This window comes from Miniopterus schreibersii, assembly GCF_964146895.1.
Source record: "Miniopterus schreibersii genome assembly, chromosome: 1".
Classification (NCBI taxonomy): domain Eukaryota; kingdom Metazoa; phylum Chordata; class Mammalia; order Chiroptera; family Miniopteridae; genus Miniopterus; species Miniopterus schreibersii.
In genome coordinates this window covers 184,315,428-184,326,904 of record NC_138101.1, presented here as the reverse complement: position 1 = coordinate 184,326,904, position 11,477 = coordinate 184,315,428, and the positions used below count along the sequence as shown (strand labels likewise).

The 11,477-nt window shown below is 40.0% G+C and overlaps 1 protein-coding gene and 1 pseudogene across 2 annotated transcripts in view; both read left to right on the top strand.

Annotated features, from left to right (window-relative positions):
* Window positions 1–1,158: 1,158 nt before the first annotated feature.
* LOC308560925 (mitochondrial import inner membrane translocase subunit TIM14-like) lies at window positions 1,159–1,503 on the top strand (annotated as a pseudogene). The gene is made up of 2 exons: window positions 1,159–1,212; window positions 1,285–1,503. The product of its transcript is annotated as a mitochondrial import inner membrane translocase subunit TIM14-like (transcript).
* A 4,261-nt stretch (window positions 1,504–5,764) lies between these two features.
* Window positions 5,765–11,477, top strand: part of SNW1 (SNW domain containing 1) — a 30,635-nt gene continuing 24,922 nt past the window's right edge. Inside the window, exons 1-3 of the mRNA XM_081150055.1 lie at window positions 5,765–5,958; window positions 6,313–6,497; window positions 11,069–11,222. Of these exons, the coding sequence (XP_081006181.1) occupies window positions 6,484–6,497; window positions 11,069–11,222 (168 nt within the window). The 5' untranslated portion in view covers window positions 5,765–5,958; window positions 6,313–6,483. The remainder of the gene's footprint in view (window positions 5,959–6,312; window positions 6,498–11,068; window positions 11,223–11,477) is intronic.

The following is an 11,477-nucleotide window of genomic DNA, read 5'->3' as shown; positions in this document are numbered from 1 at the left end:
TTAATTTTTAAAGTGTTACATAGACATATGTGTAAAGTAATACAAGGCAGGGGGCAGGGGGGAGGATCTCCTCTGTTCCTGAGCATAATGAAGTTCAGGATCCAGCAGCTGGGTTCCAGTGTAGACTCTCTCACTCACTAGCTAAGAGACCCCAGGCAAGTCACTGGTGGTGTCTGCTGGCAAAAAACAAACAAACAAAAAAAACCACAGTTGAAATGCCCTTTGGAAGTCTAGAAGGGTACACATCAACGTAATGGGCATTGTCTATGGGTAATAGGATTGCAAGTGGTTTTTATTTTCTGCTATTTGCTTTTCTTTTTCTTTAAATTTTTTCCACAGAAAATGAAATCCTTTTGAAATCAGAAAAAGAGAATCACTAAATTTTAAAAATGTGGTTTAATTCTCAGAACTATGCTCCAAGGTCCACTCTTCTGAGGCATATCCCTCCTCCCCCTGCTTTGTCTATCTGTGTATCTATCCTCCCACCCGGGCACTAGCCCCGAGCAGTCACTAACCTGCCTTCTGTATGGATATGCCCCTATAGGTATTCCGACTGTGGACATTTCCCATACACGGAATCATAATATCTGGTCTTTCGTGACTGGCTTCTTTCACTTAGCATAACATTTTCAAGTTTTATGTATGTTATATATGTTATGTATGTTATATATATTGGTATTTCGTTTCTTCATATTGCCAAATAATATTCTGTTGTATGGATGTTACATTTTGTTTACCCATTCATCAGTTGATGAATATTTGGGTCGTTTCCACTTTTTGGCTCTTACAAATAATGCTGCTATGAACATTGTGTACAAGGTTTTGTGTGAACATGTTTCCATTTCTCTTGGGTATATACCCAGAAGTGGAACTTCTGGATTATGTGGTAACTCTATGCTTAACATTTTGAGGATCTGCCAAAATGTTGTACAAAGTGGTTGCACCATTTTACATGCCCACCAGCAACGTAGGAGCGTTCCAGTTTCTCCACATCCTCATCCATACTTGTTTTTGTCTTTTTTATTTTAGCTGGGTCTGGACATTTTGTCCCTCCCAGGGGAGGCAGGGGAGCTGAGCAGGAGTCGTGGCCAGTACAGTGGCAGTGTTGCACTGGCCATTGCTGCTACAGGATTTGCAGGCCGTCGTGTTTTGCAAGTCATGAAGCATACAGAGCCTCAAGTCAAGTAAGTTTTTCAAAGTCTACCAAAATCTGTAAGACCTTCTAAACATTTTTGCTAATTCTTTGCTACCTGTATATGAAGCCTAGAACTACACTTGAAGAAGGCCTTCAATGGTGGCAATTACAGAGGTGGCTATTACAAAGTGACAAAACTGGAAGCAGAATTAATACTAGATATAAGCCCTACTGCCAATAAAGGAAGATTAAGAGATGCTCATCGACAAATGATGCTTTTAAATCACCCATATGAGGGAGCATCTCCTTATGTAGCAGCCAAAATCAATGAAGCTAAAGATTTACTAGAAGGTGAAGCTAAAAAATGAAGTAAATGTATGATGAATTTTAAGTTCTTATTAGTTTATGTATATGAGTACCAGCTTTTAATAATAAAATGCCCCAAAGCTATACATTTTTTTAATGATTTAGCATAAACTAAATCAAAGCCTTGGTATCAGTTTCTTGTTTAAATTTGATGATTTTAAATCAGGTTATAGAATATTTGGAGATTAATGCTCAACAATTATGGATAAATATATACCATTTGAATAGAAATATTGTTCATTACTCAGTTAGCAAATATTTTGGCACTTATTTCAAGGGAAAGTGAACATGGCAATCACTGCACTTAAGAAACTCCAATCTAATGGGAGACTGATAAACTGGTAATTAAAATACAATGTGATAAATATTTAAATAAGTAAATGTCTGGAACTAATTCAAACATTTTAAAGCATGTATGGGAGAGAAAGAACACTTCTGAAGGCCAGGCTCAGCCCAGAAACCTCAGATCTACCAACCCCCTGGTCTTTAGAACTCGGGATGCACAATATTTAACTCTGAGTCCCCCCAAATTAGCACAGAAAAAGCACTTGGTAAATTTTGGATACATTTTTTAAGAATAACAGCTGATATTTATTTAGTACTCACTGTGAACCAAGCACTTAAGCACTTTACATTTATCATCTCATGTCATCCTCACAGCCTTATGAAATAGGTAGACTTGCTGAAGGTTACAGAACTAAAGCCAGGGGTGCAGGTCTAACTTCAAACTCAGGTCTGTCTGACTTCAGGCTTCTTAAAAAGACAGAATCTCCCGCTTGGGAGTCAGTGGGGAATAGTGGTTAAGATCATATTCTTTGGGTTTAAGTTCCAGATTAGTCATTTTCTATTTGTCATCTTGGAAAATTACATATCTCTAAGCCTCCATATTTCAAACTGTAAAACGGTGATAATAAGAGTTAACTACTCATAGGGCTGTTGTGAGGACGAAATGAGATACATAGGCACAGAGGAGCCCATCAACAAACAGTATTCTTATTGCCCCAGTTTTTTCCCCTTAGGGTTATTAAATCATAGCCATCCACACCTGCTGTAGCTCCTCGCTGCACAAACAGGCATATTCTGGTGGAATATCTTGTTACTAGAGAAAAGACAAGGGAGTCACTTCAGGTATCAGATGGCTGCCTTCTGGGCCAGCAGCACACTTGATAAGAATGAAAATTATCAAAACAAATGAGAGTGCTCAGGGCAAGGGGCAAATTGTTCCCCTGCCAGGCGGTTCAATAGAAAAAGAGATAGTTATCTTAGGTCTGAAGCTCCATCCCCACTGGAGCCGTGTGTTTCAAATTCCCTTAAGGTTAGAGCCAACTTTCAAAAAGAATAATTAAATCTGGAAAGAAATGGGGTCAGCAGGTCTCTGAGTGCTTTTAAACAGGAAATCTCAGAGCTGGAGGAGGGAAACAGCTGACCCCAAAGCTCCTTTCCTAGCGTCAACCCAAAGAATTGCTCAGTCCCAGTAAGAGGATATAGGAGCACATCTCACCAAACACAAGCTGAAACTAACTTTAAGTCATTACAGTAAAAAAATCGATTCTACTAATAAATTGACATGTTTTTCAGAACACTTTTGGTTTGCTTAATAAAAATTACTGTTATATTTAGTAATCATATAAAAACAGAGATTGCATTCATGATAAAGAAATTAAATACCTAAGGATCAATATTCTGAGAGATGAGTGCAATCTATTTAAAGAAACCTTCAAAATGCTATCGAAAGATATGAGAGATTTTAATAAGTCAAAACCTAAACAGTGTTCCTGAGACACAAAACTGTAAGGATATCAGCTCTCTAAGTTAATTTATGATCAAGTCAGTGAAAGTCAATATTTCTACAGGCTTTTTAAAAAGAACTCAACAAAATAATTCAAAAGCTCATTTGGGGAAAAAATGAATGAAAGGATACTAGATCATACTTTTTATTCACTTATTTATTCATTTTATAAATTTTGCATTTTACTTGACTTTGTTTTTATAGCTTTATTTATATTTCACATTCCATAAAATTCACCTTTTTAAAGTGTACAAATCAATGGTTTGTAGTATATTTGCAGAGCTGTGCCACCATCACCATTATATAACTTTTCAACAATCCAAAAAGAAACCCTGTATGCTTTAGCAGTCACTCACCTTTCCCATCCCCCACCCCCACCAAACCCGGTCCCAGGTAACTATTAATTTCCTTTTTGTCTGTATGGATTTGTCTATTCTGGAAATTTTTTATAAATGGAATTATACAATACCTGGGCTTTTGTGACTGGCTCCTTTCACTTAGCTTAATGTTTTCAAGGTTTTTGTAGTAAAGAAGTTAACCTTGCCGAAGCAGAGCTCTGGCCTTTTTCCTCAGCTTCTGGGAAGTAATCTCTAAGCTCTTGAAATGTCATTCCTAATAAGAGTGTCTTTGTCTGCCTTTGGAGCCTTGGGTCACCCGATAGTCTTTTTCTTTTTTAAGATTTTTTTTTATTGATTTTGAGAGAGGGGAAAGAAGACGGAGAGAGAAACATCAACATGATCCAGCCTACATGCACCCTGACTGGGAATTGAACTGGCAACCTTTCGGTGCACAGATGACGCCAACCAACTGAACCACACTAGTCAGGGCCAGAGAGTCTTAAAAAGATGATTTGAGATGGCGGCTGGCCACATCAAATAGTCTGAGGGTGGGGGCTGGCCAGAAAGACCTGCAATGTGACTTAGCATGGGAGCTATAGGTCATGCAGAATCAGTAGATGTCTGGAGGAGCTGGAGACTGAGATCAACCACATAGGCAGTCATGCCTACGTAATGGAGGTTCAATAAAAACTGTGGACACCGAGGCTCAGGTGCACTTCCCACCTGTGTGTACTCCCACACAACAATGCTGGGAGAGCTTTGCAGTCCTGGCTACACAGGAGAGGGAAGCTCGGTGCTCCACGTGCTTCTTCCCTTAGCTCATTTTAATCAATATCCTGTAATAAACCGTGAGAATAACACCTTTCAGTGAGTTCCGTGCATCCTTCTAACGAATTATCAAATCTAAGAGTGGCTTTAGGAATCCCCAAAGTTGCAACTGGTATTAGCAGTAAAGGTGCTCTCTTTTGGACTGCTCATTTCAACTCTGCAAGTTGGCTAAACTTGCTCAAGGTTCATTCCTGTTTTAGCATGTATCAGTACTACATTCCTCTTTATTGCCAAGTAATATCATGTTTTGTTTATCTATCATCAGTTGATAGACATTTGGGTTGCTTCTACTTTTGGATTAATATGAACGCTGCTATGAACATTTGTGCACAAGTATTTGTGTGGATATATGTTTCAGTTCTCTTAGGTATATATCTAGGAGTGGAATTGCTAGATCATATGGTAACTTTACATTTAACCTTTTGAGAACTGCCGAACTGTTTTCCAAAGTGTCTACATCATTTTCCAGTGCCACCAGCAATGTATGAGGGTTCCAATTTCTCCACTTTCTCACCAATACTGCTTGTCTGTCTTTTATTTTAGCTATCCTAATGACTATAAATTGGTATCTCATTGTAGTTTTGATTTGCATTTCTCTGATTGCTAATGATGTTGAGCAACTTCCCATGTGATTATTAGCCACTTATACATCTTCTTTGAAGAAACATCTCTTCAAATTCTTGCATTCCTTTAATTGGATTATTTATATTAAAGCCAATTAAATTAAAGCCTGAAAATAATAATTACGTTTTGAGTGCTTACTCTATGCTGGATATTGTTCTCAGCACTTGTAAAACACTATCTAAAACACATACATACATAAAAACATGCACAAATAATACGTGACTGTTCTGTCAACCAATGGTCTTTGACATCAATTCAACACCAGCTGGAATCTCTAACTTGGGGTGCAGTGAAGAAGGACCCTAATTCCGTGCAAAACAGCTCAGCTGTGATCCAGCATCCCTGTGCAAACAGCACAGCGGTGAGGCAGCCCAGGATCAGGCCCCTCTCTCACCAGACAGCTTTGCTCTGCTCCTTGCAGATTTGCTCTGCCTGTTCTCAGAGCCGGAGGGGCTCATATGGACAGAAATCCCTGCCCTTGGTCCCTCATCCGTCTGTCCCCATGGAAATGAGGACTCCAAATTCTCATCCTTTATAGGTCTGAAAGTCACCATCGTGATTGGTCAGCATACAGCCACTCTGGTTGGTCAGAGCTGCGCAGCTCTGATTGGATGGGAAAAGCCTCCGTCCTGTCGGTTGGACTAGGATTCCAGAAACTCCCCAGTAAGGGCCGGCTCAGCGCGCGGAGAAACAGTGCTGCCAGTTCAGGGCAGGGCTCTTTCTGAAGGGCAGTTCGCTGAGAGGCCCCCATGTAGAAATGGCTGCTAGGCTGGGTTGTTGTGTGTGTGTGTGTGTGTGTGTTTAAAAATTTGGGCCCAGTTAGCCACCAGGAGCCCTTTTTGGTTGGTGTCTTCTTTCTCAGGTTCACAGTTTTAAAGGTAACTTACTAAGAATCACACAATACCTCCCCAGGAGAATATCTGGGGAGTGAGGTCTGGTGATAAGGGATAAAATCTAAAGAAAAAATTTAAGTGTGAATATTTTCAGTGTTCCAGAACTCTCCATTCATCCGTCTCACTATTTCTTATTGTTTTAAAACCCCTCCTCTTTTTATTTAATGTTGCTGTCTCCGGAAGGCTCTTATATTTGGGACCCCTACAAGAGAAATGAGTAGGGAATAGTGCGTAGCTTAACAGGCCGCTTCGTTATTTTGCCTAGGTAACGTCCTCTCATTTTACAGAGGGAGGGTGAAGCTTTTGCTTTTCTTAACTGAATCGCTTATCCCACAACAGCTTGGTCTGGTTACGCTAGAACCGAACTGTGGTCTTACGCCAAGAACTACAAATCCCAGAAGACCTTGCGGCTAGGGCGCCTGCGTATTGCGCGCTCCTTCCTTCTAACTCGTCTCCGGTAAAGACCCGCCCCGCGGAGCTGTCGCTCGCTGTGGGAGCAAGCGGAAGAAGATGGCGCTCACGAGGTGGGTTGTTAATTTGGGTCCTCGATACGGAAGGGTCTGGAAGTGCCCACTTTTTTTCATTTTTCTGTCCACACTCTCCGGGCAGTGACCGGGCGCGGGGCACAGAGCGTCGGGGGCCGAGGCCACGGCTAGGCCCTCCCGCTGGCCACCGGGCGACTAGGCCTCGCCGAAGCTGGGGTCTTTCCTGAGTGGCTTCCCGGGTTGAGTTTGCCCCTTCACCGGGGCCGAAAGCAGCGGCGCGGTGAATAGTTTTCTGGCCTCAGCTGCGAAGGAGTCGCACTTGTTTTTCGCTTAAGCATTTTGGGGGGGGTGGAGAGCGCTCCCCGGTTCCGCGGCTCGGGTGGGCGGGATGGGGGCTGTAGGGGGCAGTGGCTTATTTGTCTGGGCAGAATGAAGCGGGCGGGAGGCGACTGCCTGACTTAAAGGCCGATTGTCAGCTGCGGTCTCTGTCCGGAAACAAGGATTCCTGGAATGGGGGGGGAAAAAAAAGTGATCGGGATGGACATTGAACAGAAATTTTAATTAAATTTGCCACAGTAGTGGCCGCTGTTACTAATTCGCGCCGCTGCTCCGCGCTTTAACTTTTGGACCCTGGAGTTTCTTCCGTGGATAGAACCACTTCGGATTTTTGCTGTTCTTGGTTGCCTTGGTAACCGCATGTAAAGTGGTCCCTGCCTTTAGGAAAAAGATGCTCAAGTGGGAGATTCCGAGGAGTTATGTAACTTCTACTAGTCTGAGACCTTGCTGCCCCATCTAAGTAGAAAAACTTTCCGTGCGAAGGCAGTAGGAAAAGTTCAGCGTCAAAGAGGTTTTGCGAAGAAAGTAATCATTTTAGGACATCTACTTGAGCTCCCTAAACACACTTCATTCTCCTCACATACATGTTTCCTGGCTGATGACAGTTACAAATTCAAACATATGAAAAATGTTTGAATCAGCAAACTTTTGGGAATTAATTTTTGGTGCCTTGCTCCATCCTAGGGCATGTGTGTTTAAAGACGGAAATAGGACAGTCTTTGGCTGCAGGAAAGATGATGAACAAGGCGTACAGATATGAAACAAACCCAGAATGCTTATTCGTGTAGTATTAACCTTAAGTGCAAAGAGAATTCGATGGAATGAGCCGAATGGACTGGAGAGTTTCCTTTAGTAAATGTTATGGGCATCAAACATTTGATTGAGTGCCCTCTAGGTGGAAGGCACTGTAACAAAGACTAGTGGAGTTACGAGGAAAAGCTTTGTGGTTTTGTGGAAAAGCTGAAATTTGAAAAGGACATGCAGGAAAAATACCAGAGATGATGTGGGTATTGTGTGCTTAAAATTGCAATGGCAGAGTGTTGTAGTCTTTATATAGCTTGGCTCAGGGACTATGTAGCTTTTTGGTTTTGTGGCGTTAGTTCTAGCTGATTTGATTTTTAGAGATGGTCTCAAGTTTCCAGGCCAAGTGTTATTTTCTGAATCTACCAGGGATTAATAGCGGGGACTTGACATACTGATGTGTTACAGTCTTGTCACCAATGATTGTTACTAACTAAAAATTTAAAGTCATACTGGTTTATGTCTAAATTCAAGTGTGTTTAAGGTTATGTATCTAATATCACTTGCATTTAGTATGCTTTTTCTAGTGAAGGGGAAGGAGTACACTAAAATCTCTCAACAGTGGCACTATCAACATCTGGACTGGATAATTCATTCTTTTATAGAGTTGCCCTGTGAGATGTTTAGCAGCATCTTTGGCCCCTACCCACTAGATGCCAGTGACACCCCAACACCCTTTCCACCTTCAGCCCTCAAATCCTCACAAAATGTCTCCAGACATTGTCAAATATCTACGTTGTAGATATATTGCCCCCAGTTGAGAACCACTGAATAGACTTTCTGCTTGCATATGCATCCCTCTATGTACCATCTTTGCTCCCTTTTCCCCTCCCCCCACCAGAAGTGTGCTTCTAGGTGAGAATGTCATTCTTTACAGGGAACAACAAAGTTAAGACCCTCTGAAAGGCTAGAATATATTCTCACCTAATCGAGGCCAGTTTACCTGTTTACTGGATTGTCCAAATTCTGCTTTGGCAGGCTGCCTGATTTTTATCACTTTAGTGACCAGTTCTTCCAACAGGGTAAAGAAAAGAAAAATGAAATCTTTAAATATTTTGGCCTCTTTGTAACTGTCTTTGTATCCCTCCTATGTATTGGATATATATGGTTTTCTGAAAATAACTGTGGTAAGAGCCCCAAATTTTGGACTCTATCCATTCATTCATTCATTCATTGAAAGTCTCCACATGCCAGGCACTGTTGCAAGTGAAGGTTTTACAGTATTGAATCAGTCAGGCAAACTTGTCCTCACAGAGCTTACATACTAGGAGAGACAGATTATATATGAGTGAATAAATTAATAATGCAATTTTAGGTAGTAAGAGGAATAAAGATGTGAAGTAGAGTGCTGTTTTGGACAAGGTGGTCATAAAATAGCTCTAGGGAGGTGTAATTGAGCAGGGACATGAATGCCAAGAAGCAAGCACATAGGGATACAGAGACAGTTACAAAGAGGCCAAAATATTTAAATATTTCATTTTTCTTTTCTTTACTCTGTTGGAAGAACTGGTCACTAAAATGAAAGATCTGGGGAAGAGTTTTCTATAAAAGCACTATAATATTCTTGGTAAGTAAACAGACTGTTCTATGGCAGAGGCAACAGCAAATGTAAAGACTCTAAGATGGTTTAAGGAAAGGCCAGAATCTGGCTGTAGTGACATAAAGATGGTGAGTGTGAAGGGTAGAGTGAATTCTTTCTCCTACAATCATTTAAGTAGCTCCTGCTGTGAGATAGACAATGCCAGGGGAGTTAGGGATGAAAGAGGCAGCAGGCGGCTTGATTCCTGTCCTCAAGTTGCTTACAGTCTAGTTAGAGGGGGAAAAAGGTAAATGAAGAGATGATTGCAATACCATAAGGTAGATGTGATAGTTGTGGGACACAGAGAGCCTTGTGGGAGTACGGATGGAGGACAACAAATACAAATGGGGGGGGGGTCAGAATGGCTTCAAATAACCAAATATTTATGGATGGTATCTAAACACTGTGCCAAGTTCATGGATTTTCTCACTTAATATTTATAACAGCCCTATGATGTAGGTAGTCTTTTGATCTGCCATTCCAGATGAGAGAACTGAGGTTCAGAGAAGTAGTTTATCTAAGTTAGTAAGTGGTAGGATCTGAACTCTGAGCTCTTAGCTATCACATTACCTGCCATCTCCCCCTCCCCACTGGATTAGATCCCTCTGATGTATGCTGTCATGGCACTCTGAACTTTTCCTTCATCACTTAGTATAATTTTTAATTAAGGATTTTTGTGATTATTTGATTGTCTCTCTTCCCTGCAAGACTGTAAGCTGTATTTCTCAGTTTATAGTCTCATTGTCTGCCTAGCACAGTGCCTGCACTCAAGTGATCAATAAATATTGTTGAATAAATAAGCTCAACTGCTTCTTCAAATATGCTTACTGGCCAAGAATTACAAAGGAACCTTAACTTTTCCATTAAACATATTTATCTACTGCAATCCCTTTGTGGTATTTTGGAGTATCTCTTTAATAATGTCATACTTAAAAGTTGTTAGGAATGATTTAGTACAGCAATTTTCAACCAGTATGCTGCAAGAATTTTTTAAAAAACATGCAATACCTGACTAGTCAGGGGCACTGACCTCTTTTCCCTTTGATTGTCAAATAAAAAAATGACAACAGTCAACACAGTAGCTGTCCAGTGTTAATGAATCAAAATTATACTTATTTTTTTGTCAGATTGGCAAATATATATATATGTATATATATATATATATAATAGATATTTTTTGGTGTGCTGCAGATTTTTAGTAATTAGTTTATGTGTGCTACAAGATAAAAAAGGTTGAAAATTGCTGGTTTTGTAGAAAAGCTGTTTTGAATAAAGAATGACTAAAATTACATCTTTAGGCTTTAAATCCTTGACATCTTAAGTTTTAAATTGCATTCTAAACTAGATACCCTTGGGGAAGCACACTTAAATATGCAACTTGTGTTTCTTTCTCTTATCAATTTCTTTGTTACATTCAGTTCTAATCCTTGTTCTTTTATATTGACACTAAAATAGTTAAAAGTAAGAAGCATAAGAGTAAAATAGTTAAAAGTAAGAAGTATAAGAATAGCAAAGACCTTAAGAAAACCATGAGCTAGAGAGTTGCCCTGTGGCTAAATGAGGATGTTTACTTGCTTGTTACCAGAAAAGAAATGTGGGAGCATAAAATCTCAATAATTTGTCTAGTATGTGAAATATCTGTTAATTTTTGTTTCTGGCACCATTTGCCTGCATTCTAGTCAAATGTTTTTACTATATGTCTCTGAGTACTTATTTCTTTCCAGGCATAACAAAACGACTGATACTGAATACTGCCATAGATTATCAAAAAGTTTGCTCTTTTGCTCAAACGAAAAAGTCTTATAGGAAAATAGTCTCTGGTGGCCAAATTGCAAAGATCAAATTAATTGTAAGTGTTTTTAAAAATTCTGACTTTTATTATCTTTGCTTATAGCTTTTTACCTGCACCTACTCAGCTATCTCAGGACCAGCTTGAGGCTGAAGAAAAGGCAAGATCTCAGAGATCACGACAGACCTCCCTGGTCTCCTCCCGAAGAGAACCTCCCCCATACGGGTACCGGAAAGGCTGGATACCTCGGTTATTAGAGGTAAGTAAATATGGACCTTCAGTTTGCATATATTAAATTGTGCTGAAATATATTATAGTACCTTTGTAAAATAAATTTAAACCCTGGAATCTCCACATGTGAATATCAATATGACAGAAATTCTGGTTGTGAGCTCTCAAAACATATACTTCCCTCAGAAGATGAATCTTTTTCTTCTTGCTTATTATCATCACTGCTTTGTGATCACTTGAGAATTGTACTAGTTTATATTTATTGTTATGTCAAACTATTAAA